Genomic DNA, 19,788 nt, shown 5'->3' with positions numbered 1-19,788 from the left:
CCTTTTAGCTCAACCTCTGTCTCCTCTACTTCTTATAACATTAATAGATCTTACAGCTAATGGTTAACATTCTTTTTTAGAGTTGGGCCGGCAGTTCTCTATATGCAATTTCCTCTATAAACAGCATTTTAGTGCATCTGGAAAAAAGGGTTTTTGATTCTCTTTGGTTTCATCACCTTTGATATTATCTATTGTCATTTCATCCCATCTAAAAATAACAATACAAAAACTCACTATCTACAAATGTGCCATGTTGACTTTAACTTTAACATAAACCAAGATTATATCAATAATGAATGTCACTGATTACATAACCTTTTTTTGCATTAGTAGGCTCCAACAAATTCCTTAATGAAAAACATTAGCAGAGGCAATTTTCATAACACTTTGAATCCTTCATTCTTTCCTTCCTTGCATGCAACTGCACATTGCAGCAGTTCTTGGAGCATTACTGCCACCTACAGATCAGTGAAACCAAATGCAGGAAACATGTCGGGACCAACTTACCTCCACACTGAAGCACAAACACTAATTTTTCATTCTGTCAGGAAGATTCAGTTTGAGTTGTATTCAGTAAACTATGACTACAAACAGATATGATATAGAGACACATAAAACATCTGTATTTTCTCTTCCTTTGGTGTAACTAAGGGTTTTTATATTTTACAGCGATTTGCACGGTTGCAGAGATTTTGGTCTTCAGAGATAAAAAAACTGAACGCACCACTACACAACCATCTTAGCAGGCAAACAGCAGCTGTTGTAATTCACCATTGGGCTTAACCACTGATCACTTTCACACCAACATAATGACAGAGCAGCTATATACTATGACAAATATTTCTGGTATGTGCCATATGGAGACAATATGATGCAGCATGGAGGTGCAGAAGAAACACAAATGTGCACACACACCTCCAACCCTTCGACATCTTTGTGATCTGAACGTTTGCCTCTCTCTCAACCTGCTGTGTTCAATATTAACTACCCACAGGATATCTCTACTCTCTGCATGCACTGTAACACATCACATCCAATAGCTGCCTCCCTGCAACACACACGACCAAAGCTTAGTGGAATAGGTTGTCTGGCTAATCCTAACCCTGCAAAGCCTGCTTTGAAGCTCCTTCTGCCACTGGGAAGAGCTCTTCCCCCTTCATTTACAACCATCTCCCACCCTGCACTGATCCATTTAAGCCCTCAGTTTAAGTGAGATGGTCATCACAGATACTGATGACTCCTGGTGAGGACTGCAAACATATTGGGCTTCTTTTTCTTTTTTTTTTTTATCACTGTGATTTTGACGAGAATGGATATTCTCTCCTTCAGCAATGTCTCCTGGAAACAGGTTTATGTAAATAAATAAAGTTGGCTGTGAAATGACTCGAATAGATCCGCTGTGTCCTTTATTATTCCCTTTACATGATTCAACCTCAGAATATCCGACCCGACATACACCGTGAGCAGACAGGCATCCACTCTGAATAATTACTTACCTGGATGTGAGGAAAAACCTCCTGTCAAGCTGTAGATAACACTGTATGTGCACTTTGTGTTAAAAAAAGACAGTGGATGATGGGGATTCCCACAAGTGTCTACATTTTGGAGTTTCTGTTCTCAACTTGTCTCCCCCTTACTTCAAGCAAACATTCTTGTCATCTTTACCAATTCAGATCGCTCATTTGAATTATTAATCACAAATGCAACCATATAGAATTAATAAAGCAACTGTTTTCTTGATTGTTTTCTTGTTTGTTTCCTTTTATGCTTCATTGTTCATTCCATGTCTTTCCTTGCTTTCATCTCTTCTTACCTTTCTTCAGTACTAAATAATTAATTAATAAGGCAACAGTTTATCAATAATTAAATACAACTTATTGATTCAAGCTGTAAAAGACGGGTGAAATATTAAGGCAGAGTGATTGCTTGACTCAAGCATGGAGCTTGCTCTATAAGGAAATTGACCAAAAAGCCATGCACAAATTCTGTTTCATGTGTTTTACGTCATTCAGAAGAAAACTAAAGGTATTCTATTTTGCACCTTCCAATGCATCTCATCTTTTTTTAAAAAACTATTCTCTCTCAATAAGAATCATTGGATATTAAATAGCCGTCTGTTTTTCATCACCGTCACAGCACATTTTTGATGACCTACTAGTCAATTCTGAGCTACAAAGTGTTTTAATATCTTCACAATCTCTCCCTGCTGATAGGAAATGTAAAATGGATTGGGGGATCTGACAATAATGTGTGGTGGTGGAGTTAAAAAGGAGAATATTATGAGCTGTAGAAGAGCAATTAGTGAGATGAGAAGAACATGATAAGCCTGAGGTGTAAGAGGGCACACAAGGTAACTGGTCTGCCTGGTTGTTTTTCTTCGCTTTGTTTTAATCACGTGATTAATAAAACCATTGAGCAACGCTCATAATGATTCAAATCCAAAACTGTTGTTTCATGGTTTAATTTGTCATCAATGACTCTTTCTCTCGCAGGTTTCTGATTCTATAAAACAACATAAAAAGCAAACAATAAATCTGAAATGATGATAATAATAATTATAATAATGTACTTCTTACTCTTTTATCTGTGCTGGCAAAGGCTATGACTGAGACACAGTTTTGAACTGGTTGGTATATTGTTACTGTGATGTAATCACACACACACTCAGGGCATACGTGTGTGCGCAGAAACAAACTCACAGATATAAACACACACAGGTGTTTCTCATGATTGAATTCATGTCTCAATGGTGGAGACGCTCTCAGCAAGAATGCCCTTCACTCGAGAGCCAATACTCACTCTCTCGGTCTACAAAATTACTAATTCAAGTCACATCTGACACGACCCACACACACACACTGACACACGCGCACACACATCACTTGATGTTGAGGTAGAGGATTATCCAGGTTGATGAGCAGATTTGCCCTCAGCTCCAGTGTGAGTTTGTGTTTCTGTGTGTCGTATTGTGTCACTTTATAGATTATAATTTTCTTGATGGCGTATTAACAACCTTTGATAAAGTGCAAGTGAGAACTGTTCATTACTTTAGCATGCAGTTTATAAACATTGTTTCTGTTAGCATGTTGATGTTTCTGTGGCACTCTTATAAATATACTGTTAGCTTTTATTTTACATTACTCAATTTCCTGTTTCTTATTTGTAACAATGCTCTTAAACCATCATGTCAGAAAGTTTAAATGCTTTGCTTGATATCACAGAGTAACAGGACTGAGGTAGGCAGCATGATGGTGCAGGGGTAAGAGCTATGGAATTCCTGGCAGGACAGGGGCATGTCTGTTTGGAGGTTGTATGTTGTACCCCTGCAGGGTTCAATCGGGATAATCCAAAAACATGCTGGAGAGTTTCAATGGTTTGAATTGCCTGTATGTTGGAGCGTGAGTGCAGTGCAGCCAGGTACCTTTTATTTAACATTGAGGACTCACAGGGTGCAGAGTTAGCCTTAAAATAAGGAGAAGGAGTAGTCGCACTTTTTGCAACTTGAGCTATTTCAGAGAACTTTGTCAGAATGATTTAGGCCCAGACCTCTTGTCATATAGTCCCGGAAGTGGAGCTGTCTAAAAAAAGTAGATATAGAATAAAACTCAGAATCATTGGAACCTTGGACAGTAACATCAGCTACTTCAGCCTAAAATACATAGATTTCCAGGAAGCCAGATGTGTTTTTTTTATAAATTTGAAAGATGTATAAGGCTATTGGATTATTTAAGTGACAGGTCAGTTCATATCTGAGGTATGTAGGAATGTAAAAACCACAGAAAATGTTCAGGGTTAATGGTGTGATAATGTGTGATAAACTCAGATGAAGGATGACAGAGCAAACAGCTGAGGTCAAGGGTTTCTCTTTGATTGTTACCTAGAGCACAGGTGGGTTCATACCTTGCTACATGGCATTATCCAGTAGGAGATGGCCAGGAAGGGTAGACCTACAGTGATTCCCAGCACTGTCCAGCACTTCACCCCAACAGACTGCTGCCTCAGATTGGGAAGGTTCTCGTACCAGATAGTTAGCAGCTGCTGCTGACAGTTTGGATGGGCAACAAACTGGAGGAAGAGACGGGGACAAGTTTAAATCAGTGTCTTCTACAGGAAAAGAAATGTGAGCACAGAGGAGAAAGAACAAGCTGGGGAAGGAGCAAAAAGCAGCATGAGGACCATTTTAAGAGAAGCTTTTTTTCTTTTCTCATCCAATCTTCATAAAGCATTCGCAATAATTGTTTCTGATGTTTTTCGCTGATTCCTTGAGGAATCTATGAGGTCTTTACACAAGCAGCAGGTTGAGCGAGCATCTTGGCTGTAAATATCCGGCTGCTGAATTGAACCAGTCCAGTTGTCACAAACAGGAAGAAGGTGTCTTATATAACAGGCTGACAGCAGAGGCAGAGTTATATTGGGGCTCATTATTTTTGTAGAAAACAACCTTGTAGATACAACGTAATGAATGTAAGAAAACTACCGTTTACCATTCAATGTTTACACACAAACATTAAAAGCTGCTAAGAGCTACTTGCATCACCTAACATGATACTGTAAACTCAAATCCCTAGAAAATCTCTCGATGATACTCTGACAGGGCTCAATCTGCACCAGAGCTTTTGTGTTTGAATACTTGAGTACAATTTTCTGCTATTACATGTTTTCAAACTAACGTACATCTGTGATTGCAGGACATTATTTTATGAGTATTTTGATAGTTGGGTAATGTTCTCAACACTGTATCATGTCCATAATATGGCAAATCAGTAACAAGGGGAAGAAAATGACATCAGGACTTGTTTGCAGCAGCACGAGTTAGAACATGTTGCTGTGGCCAATTGTCTTTCTTTAAGATACCAGGGGGGGTTGAAAGAGGTCACCTGAAAGACAGCAAGATGATCTATACAAATCCTAGGGGCATTATCTGAAAAGGCTTTTCCATCCTGCTTTTATTTGAATGCAAAGATCATCCTCTTATATTTATTTGTTGTTTACATTGTTGCCACTTTCTTGCGCTTTTAAATGACGTCAACGAATGTCAAATCAATCAGGTTAGAAAATGATGTACAGTACATTCATGAGGAGGGCTGCTGCTAGTGTCAATATTTCAGATGTCCCCGAGAACCTGAGTGTGCAGGCTGATTTAATATTTAGAGCAGATCTATTGTGTAATTATAACACAATTAAACAATATCATTCATAACATGGGCTTGGGTTCACAGCTGACACCTGGCTGTATTTAGAATGACAAAAACCTGAACAAGTAGGTCAGCGGATTTATTATACAGGCAGTTTTTAAAAGGAAGCAGCCAGCAAACAAGAAGCACTGAGTGTTTACATTCATTACTGGAGAATGTTTGCTTCCAGACAGGGCTCAGTCCGGTATTTCAGCATCTGGTGACAAATTTCCTCCTAGAAAGAGAAAGATAAATGAGAGCAACCACCAGTCTGCTGAGAGGTAAGAGGATGGATGTTTTTGTTTCAGCTGGGAGAAGGATGTGAACTACAGAGCAATCAATGCTCAGCAGGAGGTCAGCTGGTGTAACAGTCAAACGTGGTGTTCGTGTGATGATTTTCGTTCACGTCAAAGATTTGCACAGCAGGTCTCCCTCTTGTCAAACCTGCTCTCCATTGATTTTGGTTTGCCTCTTTTTTTTTTTACTCCCACTATCAGTCATCTCCACCTCTTCTCCTCTCATCCTCGGTCATCTCACCAGAGATCATTTATCTAAGCTGACGACTGACTGCTCTTCTTCCATCCGCCGATCGAAACTCACAATGTGTTTATGTTCACTCAATCATTTCTACATTCAGCAGGACACCACACACAGCAATCATCATTGTTAACATTGTTTCCCAGCAGTGACCCACGACATGAACCCTGCCTGCACCCTACAGGCAGTCATGCTCCACCTGGTCTCCATGGTCTCTCCATGGTCTCTCCAGTTCATGCGTGGGTGTTTGTAATAGGCACAGTGTGGTTGTGGTAAAAGGGGAAAAAGGATTTGGTTTGACATTTTGTAAGAGCACCTCCGGTCAGCATGGGTTTGCTCTCTGAAATCAAGGTCGGTTTGTTGTTTACAGAAGAAAAATACATTAAAACATACTGAATGTACACACAATAAAAAGACTCATGCAGTTAGATTACGCACACACATTTGATGAGTCACAGTACAGGTGGTAAAACACTGCTGTTATTTTAAAGCCCTTCAGAAAAAATAAATAAATCATACCATATATTGTATACAAGTAACATTTAAGGAAATATTTTAAAACCAACTGAAGGAAATATGAATATATGGGATTATGATGAAACCTCTAATCAAAGAAATTAAAAGATTTATAAAATTTGACATTAGATTATACTTATCAGTCCTTTTTTTCAAATCTATGGGTAACTTTTGAACTACATCCTCTAACACCATTGGGGCACTGGATCATTTTGACATCTACATCAGGTTTACCTGTCATAGGGAGTACGAACGACTCTGATTGTGAAAACAGTTGTGTATCATCCGCGTAGGGTTTCCAAAAGTTGACCAGCGCTAGAAAAAAAATAAACCACAACTTTTCCATAGTGACAATATTAAACTTCTTCTGACTCGCTGGAGTTCACAAATAAAAATACATTTACGGGCTAAAAGAGATGAGCTGGGTTGGAAGGGTTTTAAATTGATGCATCATGGGATATGTTGGACCCTAACTTGTAATTTCTGTTTTCAGGTCATGGTCTCAAGTCCAAACACCATGAGAAAACTTGTAAAAAAAAAACAACAACTTCATAATCCCGTATTGTTTTTCATCTTACCTTCTTGACTTCATACTTGATGGCCAGTTTGACTCGGCTGAGGCAGGGTCGGTTGTAAGGGCTTGGAGGACATTGGTCCACGTCTCCGTTAAGTATGGCCTCCACTTCCTCTGTGTTCCGACAAAGGTCCAACACACCCACCACAAAGTCCTTACACTGCATGGACAGCTTGCGGTAGTCATTCTGCATGAGTCAGAGAAGGACATAAATATTTGAGTTGGTAGTGACAGACTTTGAAGAAGAAAATATGGAAAAAGGAAAAGTTAGAAATTTTAAAGAAAGCATATGCTTACTCGAATGTATAAATGCAATCATTGTCAAGACACATCAGGTGTTGACAGAGCCCTCATGCTTCCTTTACACTCTGTTGGCCATCCCATATTTACTCAGTGTCTGTCTACTTAGTCTTACACATAACAGTACTGTAAATGTTCTCATATTTTCCTCCTGTGCACAGAGCAGTCATCTGTGTATTTTTCCAATCTTTGACAATTTTCAGTTTAGCTGTGACACTGCTTCTCTAGTGGACATTAAGACATTTTTTATGGTTAATGACCCAAGAAATGTCAACCATCGGGATATTGATTCTCAATTGAAATTCTAATATGGTGCTTGAGTGTGAATTTGTTCATGACCTTTTCATCTCAAAACAAAGCAGATTGAGTTTTCTAAAAGAAATGACTTGTTTGCATTTTGAGACCCAAAGTATAATCTGTATTTCTTTCAAACTTAAATTTGCCTAAGGAAAGCAGGCAAAAAAATGACAGAAACTGTCACTGGCCAATCATATCTATGGGTTAAAATACAATTTTTGACAATTATTTCATTGGAACATTAAGTTGTTATCATGACGTTCCAAAATTCCATACATTCTCAGAAACAACAGTCACAGATGAAATGGAAAGCTTTAAACATCAGGACAGTTTTTGTTGATTTGTATGCTTAATTCCTGCATTCAAACCAGTTTATTTAAAAAAAAATGTATATTTGAGGCAGTTATATGAACACGTCTAAGCTAAGGGAAATAAACTACAACACCAGAGAGAGAAGAAGAAACAGTAAGAGAAAAATAAAAGAAGAAGGAGAAGAAGAAGGAGGAGAAGGAGAAGGAGAAGATGGACAGTTTAAACACAGGAAGGCAATCCTTTCATCTAGTAAACACAATTGTCTTCCTGGGTTGCAAGCAACAAAGGCCATGGATTAAACAAAGAAATAGTTGCATTCTCTTTGCATGCTCACAGTATTTGCATAAAACCAGTTGATGGAATACTGATTTCCATTTTTATTTTGCTAACATTTTCAAAATATAATAAATGCAAATCAATTGAATAGAAAAAAAGCACGACTGAAAACTGAACGCCCATGACTCAGATGTATTCATTTGAATAAATAAAGATTGATGTTTCCACATACCCCCTCCATACTGTTAATATAACACCTCACTGTTATTTATGCTCTCACAAGGAAAGTTGTTAGAAATGAAGACAATCAACCTGAGGCTAGTTAAAGGCCGCACACGTGCAAAACGTGCAAAACGTGCACATTTATCGTTGATATAGAAACATCACGATGCTGTCTATTAAAACCTTTCTGTTGAGTCTGAAGTTTGAAATGAAGAAAGGATGAGGTAAGATAAGATCAAACTGTGAAAACCTAAAGGCTTTTTTTTGCCGGATGGTGATCAAAAATGACACCAAAATTAGAACAAAGCTTTAATTAATTTGGGCTGTAGGCTACATGCTCAAAATGTAAAAAAAAAAAAAAAAGTTGGTAAAGGATTCTCTTAGATGCTCCTAAAGCAGATAATAAATAATACAGTACCCTACAGTAAGGAAGATGTGAGGCGCAACTTGAGCTGGTACACTTTTTGGCCACTGGCTCCTCAGCTGCTACTGGTGGAATTTATTTGATTTAATCTTCAACGGGCAGGATAATCACTTGAGGGCTACATATAAAAATATTATCTTTAGGAACTTAAGGGACTACATTAACTTCTACATCCAAGTGCTGGAAAGCAAAAGAAGATATATATTTCAATAATTTATGGAGAAGAAACTGTCAAAGTTACAATCACCTCTGTTGAATGCTTAAATTGAATTAATCTCAAAATTCTGAATCCTCCAGTTCAATATATGGTAATTTCTTACACTTCACTTTAATGAACAATTCCCGTCAGGCCTTTCAACCCTCTCTCATCCTTTTCTTTCACAGTTCGTTACAGTCTTAAACCCTCTGCTCCTCTGTCTCCTCACCCTTCTTTCTTTCTTTCGCCTCCTCACCTCCCTGCCTCGTTCTCACTCATGCTCCTCACCACAAGCCTGAGTAGTCCTAACAGTCGGCAGATTGGAGCTTCTGGCAGGTTGAGAGTCCCAGAGGACTGATTCTTATTATGTATTCAGCGCTCTGTTTGTAATGTGTTCAAACACATTATTACAGTGTGTTGATCATGCCCGCTTTCATCAAACCCTTTACATAAGTCCCTTTCTGTTGGGATGCACCTTTACTACAGGTATGAAACAGTCCTTACTACTTTCATTTACTAGTGATGTACTGACCTTGCACATAATTAGCATTCAAGCGGGATTACTCTCTAGTTTGACTGGAACTATGAGTTGAATATAAAATGCTTTTATACGTTAACAGAGTGTTCGTACTCTAAAGTACCAAATAGTTAATAATACTACATTTTTAAATCTGCATCAAAAGGCGCACATTCTGAAAAGGTTTGTTGAAAGGTGACATCAATACAAGCAAATGTAAAAACTGTTATAATTTCTAGGCATTACAGTAAGCAATGGCTGCAAGCATAAACTGGGCCTTTGGGAACATCAAGTAAAACTGGCATTTGGGTTTTGACTCCAGGCTTTTAAGTTAAATCAATTTATCATCTCTTGTCTATTTACATTCAGCGAAAGGCATGGCTTGAGGGGTCGCAAATGTCGGAGAATGTTTTCTTAATGAATGGTGTTCCATTATACAGCAAATACACACAATCAGAATCACTATATGTTCAGTATGTTTGAAAATCCAATCACAACCCAGTATATGGGGTTTGTGCCTCTGGGGCTGAGATAAAGGAAAAAGAACAATGTTGTGAGATTGAAAATAGAGACAGAGTGATGTGAAGCAGAGTGAGAATGGTTACAGATGAGTGAGCGGGGGGGGGGGGGGGGGGGGGGGGATGTAAGATGGAGGGATGAGCAGAAGAGATGGCTAGAGGGAGTTAGTGTTGTTGCTCGTCACTGGACCTGTACCAGTCGGTTTACCTTTTTTATCCTTTTTCTGTGGACTCTTTATTTCCAACAAAATTCAAACATGCCAAGAGAACAAGATGAAATGGGATTTACAAAATGTAACTGAGACCCTCTTCCTCACTTTCTTTCACTCTCTCCCTGTGTCTCAGCCTCCCTGTGTGTGTGTGTGTGTGTGTGTGTGTGTGTGTGTCCAGAGGCTTTCTTGAGAAATCAATGGGCTGTCTTGAAATATAAGATGCTTAAAGATAAATGTTATTCCATTAGGGAGGTCTTCATGCCTTTGGCAATCGGGACATCAACGTCAAACCCAAACACCAGCAGTTCTGTCACCTGTGTACTCTGACAGGCTACAAGGTGTGTGCTACAGGGCGAGAAAGTGAATTAGCTTCCACTCAACGTTATGTACTGTTTATGTGTATACTTTTACTCCTTGTAAGAAAAAGTGTATACATGAGTAGGTTCGAATATAACACTTTGTTACTCTGCCTACATTTAGCATTTAATCATGGTGACTTGTATTTCAAATAGTTGCAAACTGACAAGCAAAATAGCTAAATAAGCAACATTCTGAACATTAATATGGTAAAAATGAAATATACACTATGTGTGGTGGAATTTCTGTACCTATGTATTAAGATTTAAGTGTGCAAACATCATTATGTTTATTCACTGTTCTCTGATGTCAGTCAGACCTGATAGAGTTCAGCTGTGACTAGAAACCAAGGACAGCTTAGTGTGTCAAGGGTCTTCCCCTTTATATCTGCATGTTTGGTAGACTTAGTGTCTGTTCCAAATTGTACTACATGGATTGGTTTAGGTCAGTGTGACTCTGACGTCAATAATGTATTTTCTGTATATGCAAAGCCCGTCGAAGAGTTTGGGAGAATTGGCATAGCAGGGACACAGCATCAGACTATGAGCTTGCTACTCCATCTCTGCTCCGGAGTATTCTTGTATGTATAAACTTTCATCAACGTAAGCCATCTGAGTCAACTGCTTAGCTTAGCTTGATTGCAGTCAGGCCCATGACCGTTAGAGGGTCTGCAGTCAAATGTCGAAATGTCCTTGATCAAGACACTGAACCCTGCAGCGTGAGAATGTGTATGAATGGAATCAGTTATTATGATGGACACTTAACTTAGCAGCCTCTGTCATCAGTGTGTGAATGTGATGTGTAGTTTAAAAACACTTTGAGTGGTCACAAGACTAAAAACGTCTCTACAAGTACTACCCAAGCTGTCCAAGTCAAATTACCATTTGACATTCTTCCCAGGCCTCTGTCCTGTTTAAAGTAAGCAGTATTTAGAAAGTAGCTAAAGCTAACATTGAATTGACACATGATAGAATGCAAACATAAACTTTAGAGACTTCTGAAATGTTGGTGTTACTCGCTAAAGTGAAATCTTTTTAAGCATTTAGGTGTCATCAATGAGAGAGTGTTGCAACTGTTATCATACATTCTTTGTCAGTGACATCATGCCTCAATCTCACTAACTCCTTTTCTCTGAAGTTTAATCTTCACCCATGAAACAGGACTACAGCTATCTGAGGCTATTGGCACCCTGTATCATATGATGCTGGCAGAAGGACAGGGAGCCATATACAGAGAGGAGACAGGGGGTGATAATGAGATGGTAATGAAACGGATGAGCTCCAACACAACTCTGCTCCCTCAGGTGAGCCCTTCTCATTAACTTGTCTGCAGTCAGGAAACAAGATGGCAAACAGACAGGCTGAATGACAAACACAAAGATGGGCAGAAGAACTGATGAGAAAATGAATAAGGTCAGGCAGGTAAAAATAGAGAGCACGTGGGTGAATGAAGGTAAAGGAAAGGAAAATATGGAGTGTTATCACATCATATTTATCTGATTAGTGTAATCATATGCTTGTGCCTCCTAAATTCATGAGCAGTGAGCTTGTTTTCAGTACAGAGTCTACAGGTCGGCTGTTTAGCTTGCTCAATGATTCTTTCTCTCATTTGTCAGTGTATTTGCTTCCTTTAAAACCTCAAGCCAGTTTATCACAGACAGGTGTAGAAGCTGGCACAGTGGGCTGGAATCATGTCCTGTATAGTAAAGCCTGCCCAAATCTGCCCAACACTGTAAGTCAGTGGGCGTTCTTTTCCCCCAAACCGAGACAATAAACCAGCTTTGGGATAAATGTCAGTACATCAAGACGGGTTTATTTACTGATTAAAAAACGTTTTGGAGAGTGAGTGTGGACTGCACATATCAATACTGTGGCTGCAATAAGTCTATTGAGCAACAATTATGACAAGACACTTCTTTACACCATTACTGTTATCATGGAAGTCCAGTTCTGTGTCCATATAGCTTGTTAAATCTTTATTCTCAGTATAAGAGCATTAATGTAATGATATTTTCCGTTATGGCAAGTACAGAGGAGCATCAAAACTCTTGGACTTCCAAATCTTCATTCAGCTGTAGGTCCCTAATCTGCATAAACTCATAAAAACAGAAGAAATAAAGAAATATATGGGGATGGGAGAATGTAAAGATACAAAAGGGGATAAGTTACAGGTTGTGTAAAGTTGTTATTAATATTAGAAGATGAATTAAATGAATTAAAAGCATTTTTTGTGTGTTTTCAAAAGATGTGTGTGTCTTCTTTTTCATTATTTTATTCCTAAATCTTGTCAAACAATACAAATGATGTTGTAGTTTGTGTATGACTGGACACAAGAAAGTCGGGGAACGAAGTACAAAACTACTGATTCACAAAAAAAAGAGTGAAATACAGAGAAAAGAAATTGATATCATCTTACCTTGAACTCGGTCTCAATGTTTGCCAGTCTTGCCAGTTCATTGCTGAGCTCGAGGGCGGTCAGCACAGGGTCTTCACTGCTGAGCGACAGGTACGCTGCACTGGCCAGGCCTTTATATGCATTCATCCTGGAGCGTGAGTGGCTGAACGAGTCTTCCTTCTGTTTGTCCACACACTCTGAGCACTTACAGAAGTAATCGTGTGGCCTTTCTATGCGGGCCCCCTTCGTCAAGAGGATGTGAACGATTTCGTACTCCTGGCAGTGAGCAGCAAGGATAACTGGAGTGACGTCATGAGAAAAACGGGTCCCGTCCTCGTCATAGGCATAAAAGTCGTCATCTCGCATCTCCTGCTCCAGAGGGCTCAAAGCCAGCCGGAGACCTCCACCAAAGGCAGGGTGGGCAAGGATGGCTTCAACGATTCTCACATAACCCTTGGAGATAGCCAAAAGCAGACCGTCACCGATCCTCGCCAAACCATCCTTCTTCAGAAGCAGCTCGGTCACTTCTAGGTGCTCATTGCCAACCGCAAGCTGCAAAGCATTCTGGCCCATGTAGTCCACACAATTGAAGTTAAGGGTTTTGGACTCTTCCAGCATTTTGCGGACCACAGGAATGTTTCCATATTCAGCAGCATCCAGGAAACGCTCCTCTTCTGCAGTGAGTGCCGAGCCACGTTCATTGAACATGTAAGCTGGGCCCCGCACTGCTTGGCGACGCCCCTTCTCTCTTAGTGTGGTGTGCCGACGATGCATGGCCTCCACCCTGGAGACAGAGAAGAGAAGACAGTGTGGAAGGAGTTATGGAAAATTCAAGGGGAGAGCAAGGGTAAGTATTCATTAATAACATAAAACTGATTATGTTGCAACTAGGCAAACCACGTCTTTAATGTCTCTCTATGGACGAGGGCAGCTCTAACCCAATCATCACTCCTCAACGAACTCTTCAACTCTGACCCAACTCTGACCCTGTCCCTGAGCAGATCAATGAACTCCACTAGGGTCAAAGCACCAGGCCATCTCAGGTCAACAGCTCTGATTGGCAGGGGAGAGATGGAGCTGTCATCCTCTGCTCTGGCATGATGAACTCTGAGTGAGTGGTCAGCCAATGACTCTTTGACCGGCGTTGAATTGGTTGTTGTCAACACATTCACTCACAGAGGCTTGGAAATGTGCCTCCTATTCAATATGTTTTCTTCCTAAATGGATCCCTTTCACAATTCACAGTGACAAACTGTCACATCCCAGCAGGACAGAGAGACATTTTCTTTATCAACAGAGACAAGAATCACAGGTTATAACCCTTTTCTGCTAAATATGTTTTTAGGGTCTATTGCACTCCCCTTAGTGTATTTTTTGTTGACACACATAGATCCACAACAATGCCTGCATATTCTGAGTGGCCTGACACTCCGACCCGCAAACTAAAATAGCTCAAAAGTTTCCCCAAAGCAGGAACATTGCAAGGCAAAGAGACAGAGTCTGTCACTCTGTGGGAGCAGAGCAAATAAATGAGAAGTGGCAAGAGAAAAGCAGTCGTGGTGTTGGTGGAAAATGTATACCCAAAACGGTTTGTTTTCCCAGAACACTAAAAGAAACAATTAAGAGATTTAATTTATGAAATGTGATTTAGTCAGTTAGAGCACACGTGGACACTGAGTCAACACACCTACTGCTAACTTAAATCAAGTCTGTCACAAAGATCTTCAATTTCATTTGCATTAATGTTCTCTGAATTGGTGCAGTGTGCCTATAAATGATAGGAAGCAGTTTCACAATAAGAGCTGAATTTGTGGCTAGCATGCATGAAGATCTTGACATCGATGCTAAAGGTGAAAATGGAAACCTTTTCATGGGGAAAAAAATGTCCCCTAGGGGTTTCAAAGGACGCAGAACTGAGAAGATGAAGAGTGCTCGCCAGGAGAAAGCGCTGTGGGAGACAAATGTATGTATATATGTATGTACTGTATGTGAGAGAGAGAGAGAGAGAGACAGAGAGAGAGAGAGCGAGAGAGAGGGGGGGAGGGGGATACAGGGTGTGTTTCTCAGTTAATGTGTATAGGGTATAAAAGGTCTGGAGCTCTTGATTTTCGAATTAGACAATCAGCTGTGTGTGCCTTAAGCTGCAAATCAATTGTAGACTGCAAAATGTATACCTCTTTTTCTCTCTCTCTCTTTCTCTCTCTCTCTCTCTCTCTCTCTCTGTGTCTGTTTGTATGTCTCTCTATTTCACATACACAGCAATTGCTATCTTTTCCACAGATTAACATACACAAGTATGCGAAAATATATAATATGGTGCACAATATAATACATGTACATATATATAATATGATGGACAAGCCATCCGTATGCCAAGAACAAGGACACAGCATGCTGTACATCATGTGTAAAATACGATGAAAACCAATACATATCGATGTAATGTAAATACAATTTCAGTATAATGTTAACACTGTGTTTATGTTTTATTAAACTAAGGTACTGTTTTCTTAAAGTTTGTGTTGATGGTTTTCTATAATGCACTATGCTGTCATGTGCACCTTTTATGCCCCTCAACACCTTCACCTCAACCTCCACAAAAGCTCACAAATACGCACACGTGCACACACTCAAACACATTTGTAAACATTAGGAGGATTCCTCATAAATAAGGAACGGTCTGGCTGGCAGCCCACTTAGATAACCTCATATGCTGGTAATGAATCGTCGTTTTCCATCATTCTCTATTCTCCTCTCCATCCATCTGTGACTGATTTGAAACATAATTTACCTGCATCATTTCTGTGCAGATTTCAGTGTAAGGAGGTGGCAGAGACAGAGCAGATGGTTGGGTGGAAAGTGCATGTGTGGAGAAAGAGAGACGGGCAAAGAGATGAACAAGAAGATCAATTTGTGAGTGAAGGAGGGATCACATGTGTATGACTGATTATATTCAAGCATGTACAATTGCTTTGCACTCTTAGGACTGCTTGTTTGCAATCCAAACAAACAGGCTTTTTATCCACCGTTGTTGTAACAGTTTTAGATGTTAGACAGAGAGAAGGGCCCCAACTACAAACATACTGTATCCTAGCCCACTAGTCATGTTTCTGCATGTAGCCCTTAAATCCATACAACTTTAATCCCTGTTTTGGTTCATAAACACCTGGGGAAATACACAAGGGTGTATTGGTAGATGTTCGACTGTCCTCACAAATTTCAGCTCTCCCCCATTTCAAAGTGAGCTGGAAGCACTTAGTCAGCTTACGTGAAAGAAGTGCAGATGGGGTTCTGCATTTTTAGTTGGAACAGCAATGTAGGCAATATTTCCACATTTAATCTGTTTGAGATTAATTGACTGTATATGGCAACTTGTACATGATGATATGGAACCGTTAATCCCAGACTCCTACACTACACAGGCTAAGATGTTGCTCAGTCTACCCAGCTCTCATTTAAAAGCTGCATTTAACTCAGAGGTTGCTTCAGATCACTCAGAGCTCCCGTTCAAGCCAGCAGCTCCCTCTCCTATTAACCACAGAACTGTCAGAAAAGAGAGAAACTATCTCCCACCTCTGCTACCAAGGATTCCAGCTGCACAGTATCACAGCACACCACTGCTAAACCTCCTTTTAACAACCAAGCTATAGGTCTTTCACACCTTTAGTACTGTATTTGGATTGTATCCTGTTGGCAGTCAATATTCATGTCAAGTAAGCACTGTTTGAGACAGTAAACCCAGCAGAGAAAAATAGACATTGATGCCATTTAGATGAATGAATAAAAAGCTCAACTTGTGTCTGAATTTCAAGAAAGACAGTGTTCTCCTGAGATATTTCACACTCAAATAAGTAAAAATAACACTCAGATTTAAGGAATAAACATACCTAGAACATGTAGTTCTTTCAGAAAAGAGAGTCGGTGACAGATATTGTATGCAACCTTTATTGAATACTCAGATTCAGAATTAAATTATTCAGACTGCAGAAGATGCACCTTAAAAGAATTGATCAGATAGTCAGCTTTACGACATAAATAGCAATTCTCACAGAAAGAAAAAGCTGGGTGTCAAAATACTCGAGACGACTGCACCTACCGGCCAACAGAGTTAAGGGACCAAAACTACTCGGTTAGGTTTAGAAAACAGGATTGTAAGTTTAGACAAAAAAACAATACTTCAAGGAAACTGTAAAAGATAAAGAGGAAGTGAGGTAACAAACGTTTGTTTATTCCGTTCATCAAATCAAACCAACTTGTGACAACTGAGCTTCTACTTCACTGTGTGCTCATCATAATTACTACAGCCACAAGGCATCAACACCATCAGGAAAATAGGGGTCACACAACCTCAATAATAACTGCTTACTCAGCTGAATGAGGCAGAGTTGGGCCATTCCACAAATTTAATCTAGGCTTTTTTATAAAACAGCTGTGGAAAGACCTAGAAGTCCATTTTGTCTGGTAGGTTATGCCATTTAGTAATGGTGAATCATGTTTAAAACGAAAATGTTGACGTATTCAGTGAAAATAATTTTCAACTCAGCAGGAATATTTACATAAGTGACTAATGAGTCGGGACTTTATCAGTGCACAGACTTGAGATGAATGCAGAAGAGGACTTTCTCTCTGCCTTCTCTCGCTCTTTATCAAACACACACACACAGACAGACACTCTTTCAAGCAGTAAATTGCCAATTTTAAAGATCAAAGGTGACTTGCTCACCATATTTCACTGGTAATGAGAAACAGGCATGTTCAACCGCTTTCTTACCCAGTCTATCTCACACACACACACACACACTCATCCACAAAGACGTCCCAACATTTAAGCATCAGTGAAAGCATACATGTCTCTTTCCCCAGCGAGTCCTTTCATGATGAACACTGGTGTTTCAAAGGAGCAGACCGAGGAAGATCAAAGAGCCAACACTGAGGCCTGCCACTCTCAAATGTGATCACAGCTATGCTCGCTGTCCCCTGTCTGAAGTAGTTAAACATATGAGAAGATTGTGTGATATTTTATCGGATACTTTACTTTAACAATGGAAGATAGCCTCTTAACCAGGGTTTTTGGAATGCGTCAGTATGACATTGTGGGGATGAACTGAGCGAGTGGATTTCTGCAGTCTACTCAAGCTCAGCGTCACATGGTTTTGCCCGGTGTGCTTCTCCTGTACTCAAACTAATCACACAAACACACACAATCCCTGTTGACATGCTGCTTGTGCATTCATGCACTAGAACCAATCAAGATGCTCTCTCTCTCTCTCTGCACGAGGATGAAAAAACTGTAAGGGCTATAGTGGAAACCCCCCACAGACACACTAATTCATTCAAACCCCCCCCCCCCCCACACACACACACACACACACACACACCCCTCACTTCCCCTCTGTGCTGTGCATGTATTTCCAAGGACAGTACAACAGCCACACTCAATCATATTAGCAGGATAGAGTGGGAGCTTAAGCTTCACACATCACAGTGTTTTACGTATTTTAAGATCAAAGTTACAATAACAGCAAAAAGGTCTAAATATTACTCAGCAAAGGCAAATACGATGCACTTAATTTAGGAAAGTCTAATTTTTCTGAATGACAGCAAATTTATGAATATGTTCCAGCAATACTAACATAGTGTATAACAGCCGAGGACTATTGGCATAATCCATAAAGGAGCTGTAAAGCAAAGCTGAACAATCCTCGGTCTGCAGCTGCTTTACTCACTCTGGCCTCACATGTTGAAATTCCAGGTGGAATAGTAGCTGTTGATTCAAATATTTCAAGCTGTGCCATTTCAACAGTGTCGTTTTATTCATTAGAGAGTTTTGCTAAGCAGATAAATTATACACCAGGCCAAGAAGCTGGTTACTTTACTCATGAATTATGCCTGTGGATGAATAAAGCTGCAGGTGAATAAAGAGGGTGACTCACGTTTGCCTGGTTTCAGAGTTGAACTCTGTGTCGATGTGTTCAGTGGAGTTGTGGTTCCCCTGGTCTGGGAGCTCCGGAGCCCGCTGGAGTCTCTGTCCGCGGTGCTGAAAGCGCTCTGCGTTCGCCGCGCCTCGTCCTCTCCATTTGGGAAACGGGTCATCGTAGCGGTCGCACACCGCGTCTACCCGCACATCCTGCCGGGACAGAAACGGAGAGCCGGTGTCCTCGGTGCTGTGGTGAAACTTTGGTGTTGTAAGTCGTGGGGAGTCCCGGCTCTCTTGAGACTGGTGAAGACAGTCCGGGGAGGCGAGGTAAGGCGGGTCTGTGTCCCCCAGCAGTGGAGAGGCTGAGGAAAAGACGTCCAAGGGCCGGGGGGAGGACGGAGATCCTCGGGGAGGACAGAGAGACAGTGGCGGGGAGGGAGAGTCGGGGAGATGCCCTCTCTCGCCGCAGTCGCTTTCCTCACCTTCGTCAGACATGAGTAAAGCTCGCGGTCAGCATTTACTTTGTATACCTTGAGCTATGTGACAGACATTGGATGATGTTTGTCAAAGTTTCCACAGCGCAAGTTTGCTGCCGTGCCGCGCGGCAGCGATGAACCAAACCTCCACGAGAGTGTGCGCACCAATTACAAAGCGCAGAGTGCGCGCGCAAAGAGCCAGCCCTTTACAAAATGGAAGAAACAAATGACAACAGCGCAAAAAAGCAACACTCACAAGTTGTATTAACCTAGAAAAACGACTCTGTTCGATGGCACTCCTCATAAAAAAAACAAAAACAAAAAAAAAAAAAACGGACTGCTCCAGGCTGTGCTTTTTAAGTCCTTGTTAGATCCAGTTGGACTTTGAAATCACTTACTGCACTGGTTAGCTAACAAACACAAAAGTCTAGATGACTCCCAATTGTATTCAAACCGACGACCAAGCACATCATGGACTATTCATCGAGAAACACAGAAAAATCCACTTGAAAGGTTGACTGGGAGGTTAAGGGGTTAACACGCCCACCTGTTGTAGACCAATTATTGTA

General features: G+C 40.4%; 1 protein-coding gene across 1 annotated transcript in view; it reads right to left on the bottom strand.

Annotated features, from left to right (window-relative positions):
* LOC109993025 (short transient receptor potential channel 7) overlaps window positions 1-19,375 on the bottom strand; it is a 47,623-nt gene extending 28,248 nt beyond the window's left edge. Inside the window, exons 1-4 of the mRNA XM_020645838.3 lie at window positions 18,760-19,375; window positions 12,848-13,610; window positions 6,806-6,988; window positions 3,901-4,065 (exon numbers count right to left, since the gene is read on the bottom strand). Coding sequence (XP_020501494.1) covers window positions 3,901-4,065; window positions 6,806-6,988; window positions 12,848-13,610; window positions 18,760-19,238 — 1,590 coding nt within the window. The 5' untranslated portion in view covers window positions 19,239-19,375. The remainder of the gene's footprint in view (window positions 1-3,900; window positions 4,066-6,805; window positions 6,989-12,847; window positions 13,611-18,759) is intronic.
* Window positions 19,376-19,788: the final 413 nt, after the last annotated feature.

Source organism: Labrus bergylta, chromosome 9 (assembly GCF_963930695.1).
Source record: "Labrus bergylta chromosome 9, fLabBer1.1, whole genome shotgun sequence".
In the NCBI taxonomy this organism is placed as follows: domain Eukaryota; kingdom Metazoa; phylum Chordata; class Actinopteri; order Labriformes; family Labridae; genus Labrus; species Labrus bergylta.
This window is presented reverse-complemented; position numbering and strand designations above follow the sequence as displayed.